Here is a 26111-nt window from a genome sequence, read left to right on the forward strand (position 1 = left end):
TATACGTCTCTGTCTATGCATGAAGCTAATATTTTTAGCTCTATGGTCTATGCACCATCTATTTATATACACAGTCACATATGGAAGATTCATACCATATGTGAATTATAATGAATAGGAATATGAGTAATTTTATATATAGAGGGTAAATGTGCTGAAAAAAAGACACAACCATAATATACTGAATACAAATATTATTATAGTTAAAATATTAATTTAAATATTCTTAGAATTCCTGCACCAAGCTCCAAAGGGTGATTCATAACCTTGTGTCATTGGAAATCTGATAAACAGCGCCACCACCAACAGGTTATTCATGGTCAAAAGAAAATGGCGAATGCCATAACGTACTTCCTGGTTGTTATGTTGCCCACTGTGTCTAAAATAGATCGATTGGATTGACGATTAATTCACCGTGTATGTATTGATGCATAGTCACAGTTTGTGTTGATCTGTACTGAAAGCAGTGTGTGTGCGTGTGTGATGTTTTGGGAAGACTACACTGAACGTTACGGCAGTGTAAACATGGACTCCAATGCACTTATCCAAGACGCTGTAAAGTTTGCTACACAGGCAACTCAGCGCGATCACAACAGAGATTATAAAACAGCAATATTTTATTACACGGTGAGTACGACATTCCTTGTTGTAGACATAACACTTTCCTGAAGGATGTTGAGTTTCTCAACAAATCGGTCTATTCCCCGGAAGAGACGTACTATTATATTGACCGAACAAGGCTACAATAAAATTGTCACACAAGATCGTGACACGTCGCGATGGGAGTCTTTCGTGGTCAGTAATATTTACGAAAATGTTTGTTCACTATTTTATAAACTGGCTCGGCACTTCTCATCGCCAATTAGAAATTTCACAGCATTTCGGTTATTTTTTCAACAAATCCCAAATCTTTCTCGATAATTTTGTTTGCTGTGACATTTGTACTATGATTACATTTGAAGTTTTGATAATTTTAATATTTTAACACATGGAGGTAAAAAGTCTCTTTTTACCTCCATGGTTAACATATATATACACTCACAAAAATACCCAAAAAATAGTATATAGTCCTAACAAAAAAACATTATTTTTTCGATCTATGTAACATCTTGTGGAAATCTAGCTGCGGATCCGTAGCTCTATCTTGCGACTGATCGACAACTGTTTTACCTTTTTCTTTATTACTTGGACGTCTTCTTTTCAAATTTTGTATTGTAAGTCGAATAGCCAGCCAGATACCGACGACCTAAAACAGCCCTCAGGGGGCTATTGAATTCCACAGCTAGTGGAAATCTTAATGAGATTTAAAGTTCAGTTCACAACTGATGGTTTTGCAATAATAGGGGTTGTCAACTTGTCCATGGAGGCTGCAAGATTTTTTTCATAAATAAGTATTCACTAATATTTATTTTGTATTTACATTTGCCATGAGTTCCACAGTATCTTTTTTTATTGATGTGACTGTGTAGTGTACTCGGGCAGTTTTTGTTTTGTTTTGTCGATTGTTGTCAATTGTTTGTTTTGTGTTTTGGGAATTTTGTACTTTGCAGTATATCGTAGACAATACTGGTATACTTTGTTCTCCAGCATAAATATCGGATTGTTCGAAAGTATGAGATTGTAATGTAAATTTTGTTCATTAATGTTGTACGATGACGCTATCTCCGGGGCCTTCAGAGTTTCTTTTTGAATATGTCCCAGGCCATTTACTTACTTAGTGTCAGTGTCTGACTGGTATATACAAAATGCGACCAAGTAAAGTTGCCAGTTGCCCCTGCCAAGAGAGTGGTAGAACCAAAACAATCTGTCAGCCGTCGCCGTCCACAGCAGCGATATGATTTTACATGACGAAATTGAGAATCGCGAGTGTAGACATATTGCACAGAAATGAACACTAAATACATCTATCCCGGCCAGCAATCGAATCATCAAACTTCATGAGTGGCGTAACTGACATTTCCATCTATTTGCTTCTATTCCCACTATCCTAAAACGCTCAAGTGAATGTTGTCAAATTCGCGAGTGTGCGTATTTTCGTATAATGGCGTAAACATTGCCACAATCAAAGACGCACTGCACTGAACAGGATGTCCATTCTGGGCTAGTACGATTGTAAATTTTTGGAGAGTAGGGAACTTTTTATACAGGGGACGCCCCGGGTAGGAAATTGTTGAAATTGTCTGATTGACATATCAAAATCCTGTATTGAAACAGAACATATTCTGTATTCACTCAAAACAACCTTGTTATGTTTCGACTCACAACGAACTTGAAACAAAAGAAACAGTCCGATCCTGGTGTTTCCGAGCAAAAATATGTTGATGCCAAAAATGATCGATTTTCCCCAAATTCTTCTATGATTTTTTAATAATACCATTACCTGGTAATTCAGTTTGGCAGTTAGATATGTTATTTATTAGAGAATCTCTGGGAACCAAAATTGGCGATGTAAATCACTCCAGCGAGGAAAAATCAGTGATAATAGCCAGTGGAGTGAGAGACTGAATTTCAGAAACATATTTTATATATAGGGTATATAATTACTGCTGTCACCGCCATAAAGTTCCGATAGGGTATATAATTACTGCTGTCACCGCCATAGTGTTCCCAACACCAAATATAATTACTGCTGTCACCGCCATAGTGTTCCGATAGGGTATATAATTACTGCTGTCACCGCCATAGTGTTCCCAACATCAAATATAATTACTGCTGTCACCACCATAGTGTTCCGATAGGGTATATAATTACTGCTGTCATCGCCATAGTGTTCCCAACACGAAATATAATTACTGCTGTCACCGCCATAGTGTTCCCAAGTTTTTCACTATTTTGAGAGATTCATGAAAATTTAACGCTCACCGACAGTTTGAAACACTATATTGAAGTTGCTAATCAACTAAAAGATTCTTGCAATAATAATGATTTAATTTTTAATTGCAGGAAGCTATCCAAGCTCTTTATAATGCGTCCATATTGAATCCAGATCAGAATGTAATCGCGAAATATCAGCAATATTGTGACCGAGTTACGGAACTAAAAATGTTACGTAAGTTTAAGTTTATGTTTATATAAAGTTATATAAAGAACACCTGCCTATAGTGACCACCTCTATATAAAGAACACCTGCCTATAGTGTCCACCTCTATATAAAGAACACCTGCCTTTAGTGTCCACCTCTATATAAAGAATACCTGCCTATAGTGACCATCTCTATATAAAGAACACCTGCCTATAATGACCACCTCTATATAAAGAATACCTGCCTTTAGTGTCCACCTCTATATAAAGAACACCTGCCTATAGTGACCACCTCTATATAAAGAACACCTGCCTATAGTGACCACCTCTATATAAAGAATACCTGCCTATAGTGACCACCTCTATATAAAGAATACCTTCCTTTAGTGTCCACTTTCAGGCAGTACCAACGTATGAGCAACCTGTGTATAAAGACCATGTGACTGACGTGATCATCCTTTCAGCAATATTTTTTTAGATTTGTCTTTCTTTAGAGACCAAAATAATATGACAGAATCCCACACCCTGCCCGTGGCTTTCGTTGCGTATGGAAGTTATTTTCACGAGTGATGCGGTGTATCCTACGGCCGTGCTTTCACGAGCGAAGCGAGTGAAAGTACAGCAGAATGCACCGCATCTCGAGTGAAAATAACTTCCATACGCAACGAGAGCCACGGGCAGGGTGTGGGGTTCTGTTATTATTACATATGTTCCATATTTGATTATTTCATATTAAAGAAAGAACGTGCAACAAACCGGGATGGAATTTAGGTCGGGGAACCCCATTGCCCATTAATATGTTCCAATATAAGTGTTACGCCCTAGCAGCGCGTGTCAGTGTAGAACGCGCCCGGAGAACGAGTGTCACTGTTTGTTTGAAATTAAAATAATCAGACGTCTAATCTGAGTCATTGTCCGAATAAATAACTCGTTGACGTTTAGTTGGGACCACGACAGAACCAGAACTTGAACTGGACGACTATGATACACAGTTTATGTTGAAGTTAAAAGTTCCGCCACAGAATTGTGCATTGGCAAACATGCCATGCAACTGCGGTTCTCCACTGACGGGATGACTTTCGTCGACAGCAGTTGTCGCTGAGCTGCACGCTACAACTTTGTGTGTGATGTTGCTTGCTGGTCATGGATTGACTGAGTCTTGGTTACCGGTTAAAATGTTGCTCATTTGGCGTTGGTAATTTTTATTTGGAACTGAGTAACGCCGCAACGTCGTGAGCAGAAACCTGGTATCTCGATGTTGATGGTTGCGGCTGCATAGTAATCGCTGATTTTACTGCTGGTGGATCTTCCAAGAGCCCTTCAAGGTTTATAAAACTCAGTTTCCAGGTGGTCAACATACATTAAGTTCTCCCAATCGTAGTATTCCATGTGATGTACACTTAACACGCCAACAATGTTGCCTGATGATTTGAACTGGACAAAAATAGCAGACGAAAATGTGTTTACAAAATAAAAATAGTTCGGTAGCCAATGGAAATACCATGTTCATTTGCATATTGACCGTGAAAATATCGAAAACATTATTGCATGGGTGATATGCAAATTAGTTTTTGTCAAAATAAGTGACTGGCTAAAGGTACCATTACTGTTGTTCAAATTTCATTTCACTTGGCAAGTATATTCATGTACCTCAAGAGAAAAATATCGTACTTCTTAATATTGTTTATTTCTGTTATGTTTCGAAAAACGGTACTCCTGAAGGGACTACTTTGTTTGCTCTCAGACCTCATTTGCATATGAGGTGTGGAAATACCGAATTTGATTTCAGGGACGAATCAAAGTAAACTGCAGTACATATGTAATAATAATTAGCATTCTGTTTATATATTTGATTTCAATTTTGATGAACTCAAAATAAATGTGTACCATTTCAAATGTATAAGTTAACAATCTTCTTTGGGAAAAAGTATTCTTGGTGGTACATAATGAGCAAACACAATTACTGACTGGTCACTGGTTGTCGCATCAGACTTAAGATCGATAGACTCAAGTTCAAATCCTACCTTGGACTGAACATCAAAGGGTCGACCCCTACCCTGGGTGAGTGTGCCACAGACTCAATAGGAAGGCCAATTCCACTGGCCGAGATTCATTCACTAACGAATGTGACTTTGGGGGAACCTTGGTTAAGGTCCACAGGTGCTTGTGTTTGACCAAGCCTGGTTGACGCCAGAATAGCGCATCAAAAAAAAAGTTGCCATTTGATAGAGAGATGGCCACAGATGGCTATGTGTAAATTTTAAATTCATGAAAAACATAGGTAATTGACATAACTTTATTCTCGGGGGCGGAGCTTCGTCACAAGACGTTCCACGTTACTAAGACGCACACCACTGTACCACATATTTCTATGGGCTCTGCGAGTGCTGCTGAGGAACGCAGAGCGAAGAGCCGGTGAAAATTCAAAAAAACAACAGGAAATCAACTTTGAAGTAATCCTGAACAATCAAATTTTTATGTGTTACACAAGCAGGGGTAATCTTGTTACACTACTCGGGGGAGTCTCAGCAACCATGCCAAAGTACCGTTTTCTGAGAGTTTTCGGTCTTTGTTTTCACCGTGATTGTTGCCATGAAGTGAAAATGCCTGGATGTCCGCCCCTGAAAATACCATACAGTAACTGTAGTTCAAACAAAAGCACAAGTTATATTTGGCACAGAGGGCGCTGTTTATAACAAGCAAGTCTCAGAGAAATATTCATACTCTCCGGGAATTGAAATTGTTATGGCCCAGACCTAAATACTGGATATGAAGGTTAACTGAAAATAACAGAAACAATCAGACACAGAGGGGAACAAAGTGTTAATTTTACCCACCACAATTCCTGTGTTTTCTTTAGTAATTATCGTTTAAAAATCAGTCTAGTCACTGCATTTAAAATCTGTACGTGATAACTGGATATCACTTAATCTGTTTATTGTGAGGATATAGCGTCACATTTTAAGTTACTTAAATGCAATCAACAAGGTCACTTTTCATCAACATACTCCACACTGCCAGCATCAGAATGCCATAGAGAGCCATCAAATAAAGTCACACATGAATCAATTGACTCCTTAGACGACGAACAGTTTACCTGATTAATTTATTTTGGTACCCACTGTAATGAGCAGTCTTGTTTCAAACCTTTTGCTACATTATATCTGTTATCAAATTTGTGTGTGTCTATCATTGGAGGTCCATCTATGTATACAGTTGTGTCACGTGAAATTCATGAAATTCATTTACAAATTTCACATTATTTTTAACTTTCAGTTGAAAAAGATTCCCAGAATGCAATGGAGCAAGCGACGTCATTTAAAACAAAAGAGCAGTTCGCGTGTGAGAAAGCCAAATTTCTGATCCAGCAAGCTTTTGATGAAGACGCTCATGGTAATAAAGAAGCAGTAGAACTATATTTAGAAGCAGCTGACATATGTCTTACTACTGTAAGCATTTATGTAACCATAGTTTCACATACAGTAAAAACATTTATTTTTATTGCTTTGGTATTTCATCTTTTTCACTGGATTTTGAATTCAATGATTTCACGTTATTTAGTCATTTACTTGTTGAAATGTATTTAATTTAGTGGATTTTACTTATCAGCAAACAGTGAAATTAAAACCCATTGAATAATTACCTACCTAATGTAATTATAATATGATTAAAATCAATATCCAAGATGTCACAAAAGAACTCATTGTTATTCATCAGGTCAGATGTGTTTGAAAATGTTAAGAACACTTGTATTGACGTCAACATGCATCATAATTATGATACTTTCAAATATTGTATTTTGTATTAATTGGCATAGCATGTGGTGAAAATAGTATCACATCACTGAATGCAAATGAAACTAAAAAAATGCTATACTGCTAGCATTTCAGGCTGTTAGATGTCAATAAATTATTTCTAGAAAAATATATAATAATAATGTTATCAGGAGGATTCCGCAAAGTACAAACTCAGGTTGAACAGGGTCAGCTATGCACCAGTCTATACGGTTGCTGTACTATCTTTGTGCATATTTTCTGGTATTCTCATAATAACCTCATATAATATGGTCATGCGGAAAAAATGTCTGTAGTAAAACTTTTCACTAATTTGAAGATGCGTTAATTTTGTATTCAGTTTACCTTGATCTGATCCATTTATAGAGAAAAGAAACAAAAGATCCTGCTTTACAGAAAAAATTGACAATTTTAGCAACACAGGCAATTGAAAGGTAAGTGAACCATGGATGGTGTTATAATTTTAGCAACACAGGCAATTGAAAGGTAAGTGAACCATGGATGGTGTTATAATTTTAGCAACACAGGCAATTGAAAAGGTAAGTAAACCATGGATGGTGTTATAATTTTAGCAACACAGGCAATTGAAAGGTAAGTAAACCATGGATGGTGTTATAATTTTAGCAACATGGGCAATTGAAAGGTAAGTAAACCATGGATGGTGTTATAATTTTAGCAACACAGGCAATTGAAAGGTAAGTAAACCATAGATGGTGTTATAATTTTAGCAACACAGGCAATTGAAAGGTAAGTAAACCATGGATGGTGTTATAATTTTAACAACACAGGCAATTGAAAGGTAAGTAAACCATGGATGGTGTTATAATTTTAACAACACAGGCAATTGAAAGGTAAGTAAACCATGGATGGTGTTATAATTTTAACAACACAGGCAATTGAAAGGTAAGTAAACCATGGATGGTGTTATAATTTTAACAACACAGGCAATTGAAAGGTAAGTAAACCATGGATGGTGTTATAATTTTAACAACACAGGCAATTGAAAGGTAAGTAAACCATGGATGGTGTTATAATTTTAACAACACAGGCAATTGAAAGGTAAGTAAACCATGGATGGTGTTATAATTTTAACAACACAGGCAATTGAAAGGTAAGTAAACCATGGATGGTGTTATAATTTTAGCAACACAGGCAATTGAAAGGTAAGTAAACCATGGATGGTGTTATAATTTTAACAACACAGGCAATTGAAAGGTAAGTAAACCATGGATGGTGTTATAATTTTAGCAACACAGGCAATTGAAAGGTAAGTAAACCATGGATGGTGTTATAATTTTAACAACACAGGCAATTGAAAGGTAAGTAAACCATGGATGGTGTTATAATTTTAACAACACAGGCAATTGAAAGGTAAGTAAACCATGGATGGTGTTATAATTTTAACAACACAGGCAATTGAAAGGTAAGTAAACCATGGATGGTGTTATAATTTTAACAACACAGGCAATTGAAAGGTAAGTAAACCATGGATGGTGTTATAATTTTAACAACACAGGCAATTGAAAGGTAAGTAAACCATGGATGGTGTTATAATTTTAACAACACAGGCAATTGAAAGGTAAGTAAACCATGGATGGTGTTATAATTTTAACAACACAGGCAATTGAAAGGTAAGTAAACCATGGATGGTGTTATAATTTTAACAACACAGGCAATTGAAAGGTAAGTAAACCATGGATGGTGTTATAATTTTAACAACACAGGCAATTGAAAGGTAAGTAAACCATGGATGGTGTTATAATTTTAACAACACAGGCAATTGAAAGGTAAGTAAACCATGGATGGTGTTATAATTTTAACAACACAGGCAATTGAAAGGTAAGTAAACCATGGATGGTGTTATAATTTTAACAACACAGGCAATTGAAAGGTAAGTAAACCATGGATGGTGTTATAATTTTAACAACACAGGCAATTGAAAGGTAAGTAAACCATGGATGGTGTTATAATTTTAGCAACACAGGCAATTGAAAGGTAAGTAAACCATGGATGGTGTTATAATTTTAACAACACAGGCAATTGAAAGGTAAGTAAACCATGGATGGTGTTATAATTTTAACAACACAGGCAATTGAAAGGTAAGTAAACCATGGATGGTGTTATAATTTTAACAACACAGGCAATTGAAAGGTAAGTAAACCATGGATGGTGTTATAATTTTAACAACACAGGCAATTGAAAGGTAAGTAAACCATGGATGGTGTTATAATTTTAACAACACAGGCAATTGAAAGGTAAGTAAACCATGGATGGTGTTATAATTTTAACAACACAGGCAATTGAAAGGTAAGTAAACCATGGATGGTGTTATAATTTTAACAACACAGGCAATTGAAAGGTAAGTAAACCATGGATGGTGTTATAATTTTAACAACACAGGCAATTGAAAGGTAAGTAAACCATGGATGGTGTTATAATTTTAGCAACACAGGCAATTGAAAGGTAAGTAAACCATGGATGGTGTTATAATTTTAACAACACAGGCAATTGAAAGGTAAGTAAACCATGGATGGTGTTATAATTTTAGCAACACAGGCAATTGAAAGGTAAGTAAACCATGGATGGTGTTATAATTTTAGCAACACAGGCAATTGAAAGGTAAGTAAACCATGGATGGTGTTATAATTTTAACAACACAGGCAATTGAAAGGTAAGTAAACCATGGATGGTGTTATAATTTTAGCAACACAGGCAATTGAAAGGTAAGTAAACCATGGATGGTGTTATAATTTTAACAACACAGGCAATTGAAAGGTAAGTAAACCATGGATGGTGTTATAATTTTAACAACACAGGCAATTGAAAGGTAAGTAAACCATGGATGGTGTTATAATTTTAGCAACACAGGCAATTGAAAGGTAAGTAAACCATGGATGGTGTTATAATTTTAACAACACAGGCAATTGAAAGGTAAGTAAACCATGGATGGTGTTATAATTTTAACAACAATGAGGCTTGAGTGTATTCTATATAGCTTAACTGTGCCTTTATATTTCTACAGAGCAGAGACTTTAAAGAAATCAAGTGAATTCACTTTACCAGATCTTCCAATGCCGCCATCAACGTTACCTCTAGATGATGGCACTCAGAATAGTGGACCAGCTGCTAAATCACCGATATCAACACCAACTGCGAAACCAACACCAAGCCATGCGGCAACAGGTGGTGGGGGGAGTGGAGGTGGTGGAGGTAGTGGTAGATACACCCCTGAAGAAATAGCTGTTTTGAGGTGGGTGTACTCTTCCAACAAATGATGTTTGTTTGACTTGTTTGAATAATGTAATCATTCAAAATAAGGACTAAATGAATAGCCACAGTCCGTCTATCATGATAGAGGGACTGTGGAATATGACAGAGCAATCACTCCTAGAGTTTGTAATAACTAATCATATTTGACAGTTTGTTTTATTGTTCACATACGTTTACATATCAATGTTATTAAAGTTGGATGTACATAAGCTGACAACTGACATTAAATTCCTTTGCCTTTGAGCCTGAAATTAGAAGCTTGGACGTTTCTTCTAGTAGAACCACAAAAATTATTTCTAAAATTGACAAGAGTCATCACTTTGTATCTAGGTGGCCTGTGGGTAATATCTAGATAATTAACAGGAAGGTCAAAAGGCCAAAGTATTGTAAGAGGTTTGTTTCTGTGTAAATGTCAGACACATGTGTTTTGGGGGATTGATTTTCAAATATGCTGAAATTCCAACTATTATTTTGTGTTTTTTTTTTAGACGTACATCCCTGATCAATGGCAGGGAATTTGTGCCTTTCATTTCACAAGCAGATCAAAAAGAAAAATTTGCATATAAAATTCCATTCAGGTGAGTAAAGCAGTAAGAGAAATGAGATATCATTGGTAAATAGAAAATATAAGTATCAGTTTATCAGGTGGAGCAAGATCTTATAAATCCTTGATATATCACATACCATATGTAAGTAGCATTGACAATTCTACATACATTTGGTGCACAATTGTAATTTTTTTTGTTGATAATACAACTGTAATCTCTGTTACTCTCTGAGCTTATCTGAAATTTCCACTTCACCTTCAGTGACTCACATGGAAAACTTATGCTTTCACCAAAACAAAAAGAGAAGTTCTCGAAATGGATGAGACCAGATGAAATGGATGGTGACCCACAAATGATTTATGCTGTCTCTAGTTTTAGTATAAAACAGGTATTTTTGAGTTACTAATTTTAGTATTTACATTACACTTCAGACTCATTAATTATCTGTTGATTTTTCAAAGTTTCACAATCAAAAACGACATAGTCTGGTAAAGAGAATATAATTTGATTTTTTGTTTTTTGTTTTCTTGATATAGACAGTAGTGTCTGATTGCTCCTTTGTAGCATCACTTGCTATCAGTGCAGCATATGAAAGAAGATTTAGAAAACAACTTATAACAAGGTATAAAATATATGAACCATTGATTCTGTACTAGTTTTGAAATAACAATATCATACACAGGAATATTAGCAGTGTAACTAACTGGTATTATTTATGACCATAAAATAGAATGTTTAATTTCTAATAAAAATAATAGTCAAAATTAAAATACAGCCAAGTTCTACAGATAAAAAAATAATTGAAATTGAGGCTGAGCAGCTGATTTTTATTTCTTGGAGGTTTTGAAAATGTAATTTTTTGATAGTGAGAATATATGTAATCTATAAAAATGTGATTTATATATTTTTCATTACAACCATCAATATATTGATGTCATGTGACTTTGGGAATACTGTGATGTATAGCTATATAATAATTGTCTATTGCTTTTACAGGATAATCTATCCACAGAACAAACAAGGTCAACCTGTTTATAACCCATGTGGCAAATACATGGTGATATTAAATTTGAATGGTATTAAAAGAAAAGTAAGTCATCTTTTACTGTTCTGTTGTGATATATATTGTAAAAACTTTAATTTTCACTGATATGTATTTTCATAATTGTAATAGTTCATATTCAATGGATTTTAAATTCATGGTTTTTCTATGAAAACAATGAGTACTATTGTAATTTTTTGCGTTTAACAAACAGCAAAATTAAAACTTTTTGAATAGTTTGTGACCACAGACTTTTAAACTTCGCAGTCTGAGTCTATAGGTTTTTCACATGCTACTGTTTTGAAGAAACGTGTGGGTGAAACACAAAGTGGCTGATTCATTGGTCCTTTGCTGCACATTTAAATCTCAGAATATAACGCTTGCTTACAGTGTTAATAATGTTTCTAATCATTCTATGATGTCCCAGATTCGAGATTTCAGATCAGTTTATGATGCAATCTATGTATTGTAATCATGACAACTTGTATTCAGCTGACAGAATGTTCTTTATTTTAGGTTATCATTGATGATTATTTGCCAACTGATAAATATGGAGGATTACTGTGCTCCTTTTCCAATAACCGCAATGAATTATGGGTATCATTATTGGAGAAAGCTTATATGAAAGTAATGGGAGGCTATGATTTTCCAGGATCTAACTCTGTAAGTATGGTATACACTTGTCATCACAAGTACATGAATCAGAAACACAATAAATTATATCATTTGTTAAAATCAAAAAATAATTATGTTTACTCACAACCTGGATAGTTGTTTGCCTGTCCTGAACAGCCTCCTGGCTGCATTGCCAGCCCGAAACAGACAGATGTCTGACTGAACTGCCGGCTTGGACCTGACCAGCCTAACTGAACTGACCAGATAGCTACCTTACCTATCTGACCCAGACAGCAGCCTGACCAGACAACCTGACCTGCTGAACATTTATTTTTACTCATATTTTTTTGTACTATAAAATACATTATTTTCGCTTGGAATTAATTTTTTCTATATTCGCTGAAGGAATGATTCAGTGAAAATAAAATCCAGTGAATATACCTTTTTTTCCTATATTTTACATTCAACTTGTCAAAAATCAGTGAAAATAAATTCCATACAAAACACCCAAAATGTTTTTTCAGTGAAAATTAATTCCAGCTAAAATAAAATATTTTACAATACTTGAAATGATAAACTACAAAATCCTATAGTTTATACATGTACCATATCTATTCTTTGTTCCAGAACATAGACTTGCATGCGCTGACCGGATGGATACCGGAAAGAGTCGCCATTAGACCTGGCACACCAGAATTTAATAGCGATAAAGTATTCACTAAGATGATAAGTAGGTTTCCTAAAGGTGATGTGTTGATTACAGTTGCTACTGGTGTATTGTCTGATTCGGATGCAGAGCGTGCAGGATTAGTTCCAACACATGCGTATGCTATGTTAGATATCAAAGAAATAATGGTATGGACCACTCATTTGAATTCTTTCAAGGTCATTGTCGTGCACCTGTAAAACACATGTAACATATGTAATTCATAAAACTTTAAACTAGTTTTCATTTATGAATTGAAAAGATTGAAAAGAAAAGTTAATATTAATTGGTTACCGGTAGTATGGTTGAAAAACTGTAATCCTACCAACATTAATATGCCTATCACTTTTTAACATTTTTAAATATTTCAACCACACAGTTATTACATTCTTAGTTTGTTTTTTGTTTTGTTTTTATTGTGAAATTTTATTGTTTGAGGAAATTTGCTCGCTTGTGAACTCAACTATAGAGGACGCTGTCCAATCAGACTTGATAGATCTGTTACAGAATATTAGCAATTGAATAATCAGAATTTTACTAAATTTGTTTTCATAAAACATTTCAACTTAGACTTGTTTCCAATCATAATATATATAATGTTCCATTACAGGGAAAAAAACTTGTACAGTTAAAAAATCCGTGGAATCATTTAAGATGGAAAGGCAATTTTTCTGAAGTAGATGATACCAATTGGACACCTGCTCTCCAGAAAGCATTGAACTTTGACCCCAAGACTGCACAGCAATATGATAATGGTAGGTTATATGAACATCTGATTGAAGTCAAACTTTCCAAATTACTAACCATAGTAAGACAAAAAGTGTCTACTTGTGCTCATCGTATTTGCTGTAATAGAGGGCACACCTCCAACAGAAGCACATATAAACCAAAAACCACATTTGAATCGTCTAAACCTTACTGTGATTACGTAAGTGCATACGCTGCTAATATAACAAATATATTACATCACAAAATGCAGGAAGATAAGTTTTTTGAAACTGTTGAAAGTTGAAATATTTTTTGGCTGTTTAAATACCAGCCCACATTGAAATTTGTTGAACTTAATAATTAACACAGATAATGCAATGAAGCCCGAAAATTTACATCCTTGATGTACATATAGAATATACTGTAAACTTCGTTGCAATCTTCTCAATTTAATGGTTTTCCGACATTCAAGAGGCCAAATTTCGGAAAGTCACTGACACGTCGTATTGTAAGACCTCAAAGAAATTTACACTGCTACAAAAATTGATGAATTTCACTGTCTTATGATAATTCATCTCTTATGAAATTAGATTGGTTTACAGTGCGTGTTGATATCTAAAAGTTGTTGTTTAATTTCAGGTGTATTTTGGATTGACTTTGAGTCAATGTGTAATTTTTTTGATGTCATTTACATGAATTGGAATCCGGATCTTTTCAAGTTCACATACGTCACACATCAGTAAGTGTACTTTACTCGTGTTTGAGCCATACACATAACATCAACTATAATATGTAGTGTATTCACTTTAATGGTTCCATACTCACAGGGATCAGCATGCAATCTGAATGTACCGCTAAAATCAATTATTTTCACTGACATTTAATTTCACTATTTTGATGTTTTGAGCAATCTCACTGGGTTTTAAGTTCATAAACTTGGCAGAGAAACAATGAGTTATATTGTTATTATACATGTTCACTTTGATTTATTTAATTCAGCAAATTTCACTTATCAACGAAAATAGCAAAATTAAAAATGAGTAAATAATTGATGTGTTCACAGTGCATTCATGGACCATTCATCAACCCATTAAACATTTGATACAAATACTTCTACATTGTATTTTTTGTTGCATCTCATTTAACAGTACATGGAAGTGTCGTGAAGGACCTAAAAAAGATAACTATAATATAGGAGACAATCCACAGTACAGGCTTGATGTGAAAGGACAAGGAGCGGTGTGGGCGCTATTAACAAGACACATTACAGATAAGGTAAGACACCCAAAAAGTATCCTTCACCAATTTGTCTTTTCAATTTTTGTGGGGTTTTTGTTTCTTATTTAAATGTTTTGACACATTCGTGGCCATTTTTTGCTAGAAAGGAAACCATTTTAGGTGAATAGTGCCCCTGTCTGTCAATGTGTATAAAAATATATTGAATTATTACGATTTTTTATACAACTGTTAGTAATAATTAATGTCAATTGTATTCAGTGCTAGGAATATTCAATATTTCAGGATTTTGTGACATTAGTGAAGTTCACTGACACCTACCCTGGGTGAGTGTGTCACAGACTCAATGGGAAGGCCAATTCCACTGGCCGAGATTCATTCACTAACGAATGCGACTTTGGGGGAACCTTGGTTAAGGTCCGCAGGTGCTTGTATTCGACTGGGCCTGGTTGACGCTAGGATAGTGCATTACAAATTGCCATTTGACAGAGAGATGGCCACACAGCCCTGTCATGTAGTCCCAAACATAAATATGACATCTGTGGCAAAATGCACTATGTGTCGTCACTAGCACTTGCAATTTGCACATACAAAAAAAAAGTCAGGAGAGACAACAGTGACAACACAAAAAATATTTAAAAAAAAAAAAAAAATGATAAATTTTCCTGCAACAAAATTTTACGATTTTCACCGACTTGTGAAATTTTCCAAAAAATTGTCTATCACCAATTCAAAGTGGTTTACAGTATTTACTCAAGATAAGGTTATCATGAGAATACTGCAAAGTATGCACTCAGGCAGTACGGAATCACATAAACCTTCATGACATGTCGATCGAAACCATTGCTCTCATGCATATCACAGATTGTCATGCACCATTTGTATGTCACAGTCAGCTAGTCAACTAAATGCAACACAATTTTCTGTATTTCACACGTTTTGTATACGTTGGATGCGACCCACATCAAACAAGATACTAATGCTTTAAAAGAGGGTCAAAATAATCTTTGGACTGTCTGACAAAACATATCTTACAGAACTCGTACAGCCTTCCATGGACATCCAATAAGACACCCAATATAAAGACCTTACAGTGTTATGATTGAGAATGTACCACAATGTGACAAATAATATCAATTGTTTTCAAACAGGATGACTTTGCTGATAATAAGGAGTATATTACTTTATTGGTTTATAAAACTGGTGGGAAAAAAGTATTTTATCCAAGTAAGTCAACATAGTATTGCATTTTTATGATACAGGCTGTTTGATTGGTTATCTGTAAAGGAAGCAGAATGATTATTGTATTTTTATATGATCACATTGTAGACTGAAAGAGTTTTCAAGCATTTCACTAAAATTGTCTTGTTTAAATGTTTTGACACATTCGTTGCCATTTCTGGTAATTTCTGGTGATACAAATTCATATGAATGATTTCTTGATTGATTTTATCCTAGTAAATCCATGTACTGTATTTGCTATATTAGAAACATATCTCCACATATAGACAAAAAGATGCATTAATTGTATACTGAATCATTTAAACATATTTTATTTTGACCACAGACACACACACTTAATATGGAGTTATGCATAAAGTACCAGGATGTGTGACCTTTAGGGGTCATGCATAAAACATGTAGTAGATCTCAATGGATGTAAAAAATTACTGTCTGCAGATAGTATGCTGTACTGAAAGTTTGATGTAACTTATAATTTCTCATATTTGCATATCAGATGAGCCGCCTCCTTTTATTGATGGCACTCGAATCAATAGTCCACATTATTTATGTAAAATGATAGTACAAGATAAAGGAACTTCACATTATACACTGGTACTATCTCAGTATGAAAAGAACAATACCATTCACTATACACTCAGGGTGAGTATTATGGGCTATTTGATCTAATTAGCATATATGGGTGGTGGAACACCTGGGCTTTGATTCCAAAGATAGATAACATGTTGAGTTTTACTGACACATCAATCCACATGATCACATTAGAAAATCAAACTAAAAGTTGATACAGATACTGTAAACTGATTAATTTCGCTGCTAAATATTTTCATGATGATGATTTTATGACAATCATGAAAATTTCATCTTTGACACTTTGTGAGAGAGATTTTCACAGCTACAAAATTCATAAATTTGTAAAATTAAAGCGATTACAGTATGTGTGTATTCAGCATTCCTAAGCGTGGATGGTTATGTGATGGTGATCTGTATTTGTAAATCAAACTTTTGTCCAAAAACATTGTTGTATGCGTCAAAGATGATTATTGGTTACACTGAAAATGATAAATTGTGGCAAAAGAAATAAACTAGTTTATCTGATATGCATTTCCATTCAAAGCGGCAAATACACAATGATTAAAAATAAAAACTGACGATCACCTTGTCTGTCATAACTAACTCGTTTGAAGTACCGGTATTGTTTTTTTTGTGCAATCTCCAATGCATGTAACACACCTTTCTTTATACATATAAGTACGTTAAATCTGTAATCCCCACCAAAGGAAGTAGTGACATTGTTAACTTTTTTTTTTAATTTCATTTCATCAAGATTTTTGCTAGTTGCGAGTTCAAGTTAACAAAAGTGCCAGAGCCTTACACCAGTGAGAAAATGGTAAGTGCAAAATAAGTTTAGATTTACTGTATTTGATGAACTGTGAAGTACATGATAACACACTGCTGTCGTCATAGAGACAGAACCAGGGATATAAGTGATTGGAGTCATTGCCCAACAATTATATTTTAATTTTTCTGGATTGCTTTATTCGATCAGCAATAACAAAATTAAGGATATTAAGTGACAGTTTACCAATAGAACAAGGGTGCTACAAAAATATACCATGAACTGAGCAAATATGCAAATTGTGTGATGCATCAGAAATAATGCTAATATTGTTCAGTATAGAGGACATTTATTTTACAAAATTAGCTTTCCAGAGTTTGAAAAACTTAATGAAGAATGTAAGTTCATATATTTATTAAGTGCATTAGACACTTATTCTATTATACCTTTTGCCAAATATGTACCGGTATATTCTATTCTATATTCTATTCTAGTTGATAGTTATAGTGTGTTTAGTGACCATACTGCTGTATGAACCATATATAGTGTTGTGTCAATAAATTGTTAAATTATGTTATGTACGTATCTTGGATTATACTTATATATGTCAAATTTGTTTATTTTGTGACTTCTTTTAAGTTTTAGTAAATATAATAGTCTCGAAAGTCTAATAGCATCTTTGTCACACATGTATGACAAACTTCCTACTGAACGCAATTACAAGCAGTGGTCACGTTGCGTGACAGACGCTCACACATACTTGCCATGTAGCATGCTTGGTTAGGTTATTTTGTCATTGGCTGTGAACTTCAACAAAACATTAAATCAAATCATGTGAATATGAATACTATGCGTATGTTTACTTTGTAGATTACTGGTCAGTGGTCGGGTCATACTGCGGGGGGTTGCGGTAATTACGCAGACACTCATCCAAATAACCCGATATATCAAGTCACTTTACAAAATAACACAAGTGGGAATTATTTAATGATTGACCTGAAAGGACCAAAGTAAGTATTGCATCTGTGTGTGCACGGATGTGATGAACAGCTTACACGTACATTTCTAGAACCAAATGCAAATGAGCGAGTCTGTGAAAGAACTGGTTTGTGTTTACTCGGACTGTTTTGCTAGTTTGTATACAGAATGTGGTAATCTTGGTCCTTTCAATTTATATAATCGAACATTACCAAGTGATTACTGGGTTCTATGCCATTGGTTAGAGATACGTCTCACTGAAGCACACATGAAATCATCTTCTGCACATCACTGTACATAGATATCAAAGTTGTAAACCCTCAACCTTTTCACCACCAGATTTTCTTGCCTAAATTTGTTCGCACTATTTTTGACTCCCATGTGCGAAGCACAAAATGGGAGTCTTTGCAGTTAGTGTGTCTGTATGTGTGTATGTGTGTATGTGTGTATGTGTGTATGTGTGTATGTGTGTATGTGTGTATGTGTGTATGTGTGTATGTGTGTGTGTATGTGTGTATGTGTGTCCGACTGTTCCACTGCTATCTCAAGAACCATACATCGGTTTTTGATGAAACTTGGTGCATAGATGCTCTGGGCCAATGCGCAGATTTGATTAGGTTTTGGTAAAAATCCATGCTCGTTAATTACCTAATTTGCATGATAATTAGCTAATTTTTAGCTGTTCTATGACTGTTCCACTGATATCTAAAGAACCACTCATTGGATTTTGATGAAACTTGGTACATAGATGCTCTGAACATATGCGCAGATTTGATTAATTTTTGGTAAAAATCCGTGCATATTAATTACCTAATTTGCATGATAATTAGCTATTTTTTAGTGGTTCCATGACTGTTCCACTGATATCTAAACAACCACTCATTGGATTTTGATGAAACTTTGTACATAGATGCTCTGAACTAATGCTAGGTTTTGATTAGTTTTTGGTAATAATCCGTGGATACTAATTACCTAATTTGCATAATGATTAGTCAATTTTCGGTTTTTCCACTGATATCTCAAGTACTAATCATCACATTTCAATGAAACTTGGTACATAGATGTCATACGACACTGCACAGACCTGATAGTTTTTATGGTAATATCAGTACGTATTAATTACCTAATTTGCATAATTAATTAATTTTCAGCATTTGATATAAGTAGTTAGCATTACATTTCAATGAAACTTGGTACTTACATACTCAAGGACTATGCAGAGATTGATTGTTTTCGATAAATATTTGTGCATATTAATCACCTAATTTGCATAATTAGTTAATTTTCAGCTTTTCCACGGGTATCTCAAGTACTAATCATCGCATTTCAATGAAACTTGGTACATAGATCCTTTAGGACTATGCAGAGACCTGATTAGTTTTAGGGTAAATAATTGTGCATATTAATTACCTAATTTGCATAATTAATTTTCAGCTTTTCTACTGATATCTAAAGTACTAATCATCATATTTCAATGAATCTAGAATTATGCAGACCCAATTAGTTTCCGGTAAATATTTGTGCATATTAATCACCTAATTTGCATAATTAACCAACTTTCACACTGATATCTCAGGTACTATACATCACATATCAATGAATGTACATGGATGCTGTAGGACAATAGACAGACCTGAATAATTGTGGGTTAAAATCTGTACATATTAATTACCTAATTTGCATAATTAACCAATTTTAATCTTTCACACTGATATCTAAAGTACCGTAAAAACTCCAAAATTTCGACTGGTTTTAAATAATTTGTGTTAGAAATGTGACGTGTTTTTAGAGTCAAAATTAAGGTGCATTTTCGGACAGTCGAATTTTTCAGAATAGAAATCAGCAAAAAAAAATGGGGATGATAGACAGTGTGCTTCATTAGTTTTTAAAAAATGCAATGTCCGTCAATTGACGTAAACTTCCTCATGTTTCACGGTAAAAGCAAAGGTCGTGGCCAAGTTGTAACTCAAAATCTAAACAAAGTCATCAATCAGTGAGTATTATGACAAGCAAAACAAAACATCAAGACGCGGAGAAGAGGTCAGCACAAAACTAATAGGTCAAAAGACAAAGCTGTCTCGCACTACCTAGGAAAACTTGCGAATGTTCGAAGTACAGGTACCCATTGGACAAAAGATACATGGAAGTTTAGCAAACGATCTCCCCGACCCAGTGCAATGTATCCGGTTAGAATCAAAGCTCACGTGTCCCTTATTTGAGCACCGTACCGGTGATTTGAGGGACCAAATTCTGCCGTAAATTCGCCCTTGGATTAAAAAATATAATGGGATTTAAGAAAATAAAATGGGACTTTTAAGGTGTATTTTGGCGTCATTTTTCGGACATTTCAATCAATCCTGCCGGCTAAAATAGAGTCTAAGTTTTACCGTAGTCATTGACGTCTGTCTATTCAAGAGTACACGAGTATGATTTTTATCGTGACTAGCGTGAGCGGGTAAGCTTCCTTTCGAGAATGAGCTGTTATCACTGTGAACAATGTTAAATTATTCTTCAGATGACCAGTTTATTTTTTAAAAACAACTAATTTTTTTATTTAAAAAAAATCATGCCGTTTTCGCAACATCCAGCTTTTTGATTGGTTAATTAGCGATTTGACCTATTTGACCTAAGAGAACATGGCGGATATCCTACAGCATCAAACGTTTATACGAGACCGGAATCATTCACTTACGATGAAACTAAGTTGACTTTTATTTGTATTTCATAACCATTCAACAAATTTATTTTGTGTACATTATTATAATCACTACTGAGTACAGTAATAATCAACAATTCAGAAACGCAGCATGCCGAGATTTTTGTGTTCGTTTTTATTTGAAACTTCGTTTATTTAGAATATATTTTCGTTACCAATAAAATAAAAATCTCTCAGTCAATCAGAAACCCGGATTCATGCCTTTGAGAAAGGTCCCGTTTGAACGCTCACATCGGTTTTTTTTTTCGTTTGGGGGAAAACTAAAACTGGTCGCAATTTTCGAATAAGAATGAGTCGGCAATTTTTAGTGGAGTCGAAAATTTGGAGGTAAATAAAACACCGAAACCCGGCAAATAAATAGGCGGTCAAATTTTTAGAGGGGTCGAAATTTTGGAGTTTTCACGGTGCTAATTATTCCATTTCAATGAAACTTAGTACAAAGATGCTCTAGGACAATGTACAAACCTAATTAGTTTGGGGTAAAAATCTGTTCATATTAATTCCCTAATAAGCATAATAATTCATAATTTTTTGGTTCTAATCACATTTCAATTAAACTTGGAGACATAGATTTTCTGTTACATTGCGCAGACCTCATTAGTTTTACACTCAAATCTGGTCATATTAATTTTCTGATTTGCATAATTAGTTTTCAGCTAAGTAATTTCGAATTATATTTAATGTGTCTCCAATACTCTCAGCACATGGGAGTTCTTTCTAAGCTTTCTTTGATCTTATATTTTTTAATATTTCTGGAAATGAATCCTAATGTTGGGTCAGTTTTCATTTTTTTTTCAAAACATTTGGCTATTTTTATCTGAGTCTTCTGCAGGGAATTGCAGACTATAAACAAATTTGTGATGAAAATAAGGAGCTGGTGGTATAAATGTTAACAATATACATGTTAAAAACAAGGTGTCTTTGGACATTCTGGTTAAAAGGGTACATGTGTTCTTGCTTTGGTGAACATTATTCCAGAATGTCAATTCACTCCCTAAATAATAAAAAAACTATTTTTTAAGTCTTATAAAATAATGTCATTATGAGATTACTATGGGAATGCTGAATTATTGATCAGTATGATTGAATTTATTTTTATGCTACAGGGAATACAGTGTTGGATTTGAAGTGATTTCAGTCTCAACTGCAGGACAGGGAACGTCATTTACCAAGATGCACTCTGGTGACTTCAGGTAAAATTTCCTTCATTCTGACTTTTACTAATGCTCATTTACTCGTTTGATACAAGTCCAAGGTTTGTAATTCGCATAACTCTGCTTCTTCAATTCTGGGGTTAATACATTGCATAAATGACTGTTATAAAGTGTTATTGTTTATTATGAGTTTATCCATATATTCCTAATTGTTCGATTGTAACCTCAGATGGTAAGGGAAACTGATCAGCTGTTACCCATAAGACCCCTGGCCTCCCACTATCTGATAAGCTGTTACCCATAAGACCCCTGGCCTCCCACTATCTGATAAGCTGTTACCCATAAGACCCCTGGCCTCCCCTTCAGGTAACATCGAAAAAAATAAAATGAAAATTTGTCTAATAAAACCAGATTTACTAATGTACATCAGTGGTAGTGTTAGGTGGATATAAAAATCTGCTAACAACATGGTAACAATTTTAAGTATATAAATAAGTTACTATGGCAACCTTACTACATACATTTAACAAATGTGTTTTATTTGTAGGCGTGGTTTCTGTGTCATGCAAATAGAGGATGTTCCAGGAGGTGTTTACAACATAATGCCGTGTACATTCAAACCACAACAGCAAGGTCCATTCTTTCTTACTGTCTCAGCATCCTGTCCAATGAAAATTAACCAACTTCAATGAAATGCTAAATTTGATACATTTGTGTTAGTCATGTATAAATGTTTTGTATTTGCTCTAGTAGTAGGGCATTCATAAATATAAACAAATGTGCGTCTTTGGTTAAAATAAGGTTAATTTTAATTTATGGGTATTTAGCATACAAATTAATGTAGGCAAGGATTTATGAGATAAGGGTATGCAACTTTCAGAGCTGTATACAAGTATTATACAATAAAGATCTCACGAGAAGTAAACTCTGATGATTCCATTCAGTGCACAACAATTGAACGTAGCTCTAACCAGCATCACAGAATACATTGGGTGCTTGGGAATGTTTGATTGCATAAATAGAAATGAATCTCTAAGATTAGGATTTCTAGAAATTTAGGTTTCTGTTGTATTTTTATGATTACATGTATCAATTTGTTCTTCATTTCCCTGTTGCATACCCTAATCTTATGAATCCTTGGGGTATAAGAATTGCAAAATTTAGTATGAAAAATGACCACCTTCTTGGTATAGTGAATATAGTCATAGTCCAGCTACATTGTCACCGTTTACCAAGCTGCAATGTTTACCAAACTGCATTGTCACCGTTTCCTGGGGGGGGGGGGGGGCATTAAAAACTGGAATGGCACAATTGGGAAAAGAAATTGCACAGAATAAAATCCTGCAGCAATCAATAACAGAAAAAAATTATGCTCGCCGATTTCTTGGGGAATAAAAGAAATTAGTGATTTTATCATTGAAAAAAAAAATATTTAACAGTTTTTTGCCATAGTTTCATATGGTCCCCACCTTAGAAAACATGATACAATCAGTTATATGTTGTATTAAATAAAAAGCTGATGTATGCATGTATTTATCAACTCAACTTTGTATATAACAAACATGATTTTGTTGATTTATTTTAAGATCAAATTATTTTGATACAGACACTCTAAGGGCAACTGGTAATGATACAACTGTCCTGTCATGATTTTTAATCTCACTATAAATAAAGTCACAAATTGTTGATGAATGGTTTCTTATATAATCAAAGAACTCATTCATAGATATTGGGGTTGTGCTCACACCAGATGCATCGTCTGGCATTTTGACAAAAAACAAGCAGCCTATCAATTAAAGAGCTGAAGACATCATTAGAAAATGAACAATATATATAGTATCAATGCAATAGGACTTGCGATTTTCAACAAGAAGTCGAAAATATCACTATTCACCAAAATTAGAGAATTGAAGATATCATCACGAAATGAACAAATCTGAGAAAGGTCTACATGTAGTACCTATATATGTAATATCAAAGCAATTGCACTTGCGGTTTTTAACAAGAAGTCGAAAATATCACTTTTTACCAAAAATGACAAAAATATTCACCAAAATTAGAGAATTGAAGATATGAACAAACCTCAGAGAGGTCTACCCAAGGTACATACACCAAGTATCAAAGCATTCAGGCTTGTAGTTTTCAAGAAGAAGTCGGAAAAGTAAAACATTGACACGGACGACTGCGACGGACAATCACTCATATTTTTAGCTCCGCTCGACAAAGTCAACAGCGGAGCTAAAAAAGGCACAAATATACACATTCATGTTGTTAGGTAGCACACAATCATGTCAGACATTTGTTTAGCTTTTTATTTTATTTTATTGTATAGACTAAAGCAATGAGAACACAAATTTTTACTTTTATCGAGACAAGTGATCAGAGTGGGGGATGTTATTCAAGCAGCAAGACTGTGAAAGCTTGTTTGCCTGTCGATTAACATTTTGAATTTTTAAGATTATGTTTTAGCTCACTGCCTCAGAGACATCAAACAAATACCATACATGCAATCAGACAATGGTCGACTCGTGGTTTGTTAGATCGTGCTACAGACAGGACTAACTCGTCACATGAATTAAAATGTCACTATGGTTAAGTAAAAATTATCTTTATTTGAGCTGTGAAAGCGCCAACAAATACAAATGAAAAGCTGGTTATCAGCATCTTGTAAATACCAGTTGTCATGGTTACTGGCAAAATTTACGATACATATATTACACAAGTTCATATACAATACAGCAAAATCATGGAACAATAATATGATCACAGGTCAGAAATCAGGAAATGGGCAGTTAGTCACATTCTGAAATGAGTGTCTAGAATGTTACCAAAGACGTACCATATACTATGATTGCAATAATGACGAACGAGATGAACAGCAAATTTATTTGGCTCATGAGTTCAAATAGACCTAAGATAAAAATGTCAGTTATACAGGCACAATACACTGTCCAATACATGTGTAAACAGAGAGAATGAGTATGCAAAGCATCTTGGGATAAATAATTATTTTTAGTATACAAGACAAAGGAATTACCAAGATATTAAAGGAAAGTGGTTTATTTGTATTTCCTCTCAAAATACTGTTGAAGCTTTTTGTGTGGAGGTAATGAATTTTATCAAATATTGAGTTTTGCTTTTTGACAAAACAAAGAACTAAATACATTCATGTTGGATATCTTGACATATACTAAGTTAGTGTGTCGGCAATCCCTCTTCTCTCATGAAATTACTTGAAAAAAGTGCTACATATAATTGGCAACAACCATTTTGTTCCTGTACAGATTGAGACTTGTTTTTATCCTGTTCCATTCTCTCTCGTCATCATGTCCAGTTCCTGTGACCTATGTAACCATGGTTTTCGAAACAGAGACAAAAACAAGTACCTGTATTGTGGTTCTCTTAATGAGATTTCGTCTGCCATTTTTGTCTTCTCACAACTATGATGACTTTGCCATCAACATTTTTCTGTTCCTGTATAAATGTATATTTCTTGCTACTGAACTATACAGTAATACATCATGCATGTTAAATATGAAAGTCTATCAGATTATAATGTGTCAATGCTCAGATCATGCAGATATCATGTTTATCACTTCTTTACTCCAGTAATCAATCAACTCCTGAACATGGATGATGTGCCAGGTGTTCTTCTCTGTGCATGGCATATATTACATGTTTCCTGCAATAAGTAAGAAGTAGCATTTAGTCTATGTTAACCCTGCAGGTGCCAAGATTCTGT

General features: G+C 34.4%; 2 protein-coding genes across 3 annotated transcripts in view; one reads left to right on the top strand and one right to left on the bottom strand.

The window, feature by feature from the left end:
- The first annotated feature begins 319 nt into the window (after nt 1-319).
- Nucleotides 320-24057, top strand: LOC102800945 (calpain-7-like). Its single transcript, XM_085501513.1, has 20 exons — nt 320-627; nt 2944-3049; nt 6298-6470; nt 7182-7249; nt 9838-10065; nt 10574-10663; nt 10895-11021; nt 11170-11255; nt 11630-11723; nt 12192-12338; nt 12918-13145; nt 13607-13751; nt 14344-14443; nt 14853-14979; nt 16092-16167; nt 16679-16824; nt 17510-17572; nt 18392-18531; nt 22322-22408; nt 22917-24057. The coding sequence occupies exons 1-20, from the start codon at nt 484-486 to the stop codon at nt 23059-23061; spliced, it is 2520 nt and encodes an 839-aa protein (XP_085357639.1). The 5' UTR covers nt 320-483; the 3' UTR covers nt 23062-24057.
- Nucleotides 24058-24667: 610 nt separating this feature from the next.
- The window catches only part of LOC100370879 (vacuolar protein sorting-associated protein 41 homolog), a 39210-nt gene continuing 37766 nt past the window's right edge, over nt 24668-26111 (bottom strand). For both annotated transcript variants that reach the window (XM_085501516.1, XM_085501515.1), the window contains one exon: nt 24668-26051. In XM_085501516.1, coding sequence (XP_085357642.1) covers nt 25986-26051 — 66 coding nt within the window. In that variant the 3' untranslated portion in view covers nt 24668-25985. The remainder of the gene's footprint in view (nt 26052-26111) is intronic.

Source organism: Saccoglossus kowalevskii, chromosome 7 (assembly GCF_978046115.1).
Source record: "Saccoglossus kowalevskii chromosome 7, keSacKowa6.1, whole genome shotgun sequence".
NCBI lineage: Eukaryota > Metazoa > Hemichordata > Enteropneusta > Harrimaniidae > Saccoglossus > Saccoglossus kowalevskii.

Bases quoted from the DNA above. Each gene is read 5' to 3' on its own strand.
- LOC102800945 (XM_085501513.1), top strand. From the start codon at position 484: ATGTTTTGGGAAGACTACACTGAACGTTACGGCAGTGTAAACATGGAC. The intron at 13,752-14,343 runs GTAGGTTATATG...GTTTAATTTCAG, and splicing joins TGCACAGCAATATGATAATG to GTGTATTTTGGATTGACTTT. The intron at 17,573-18,391 runs GTAAGTGCAAAA...TTTACTTTGTAG, and splicing joins CTTACACCAGTGAGAAAATG to ATTACTGGTCAGTGGTCGGG.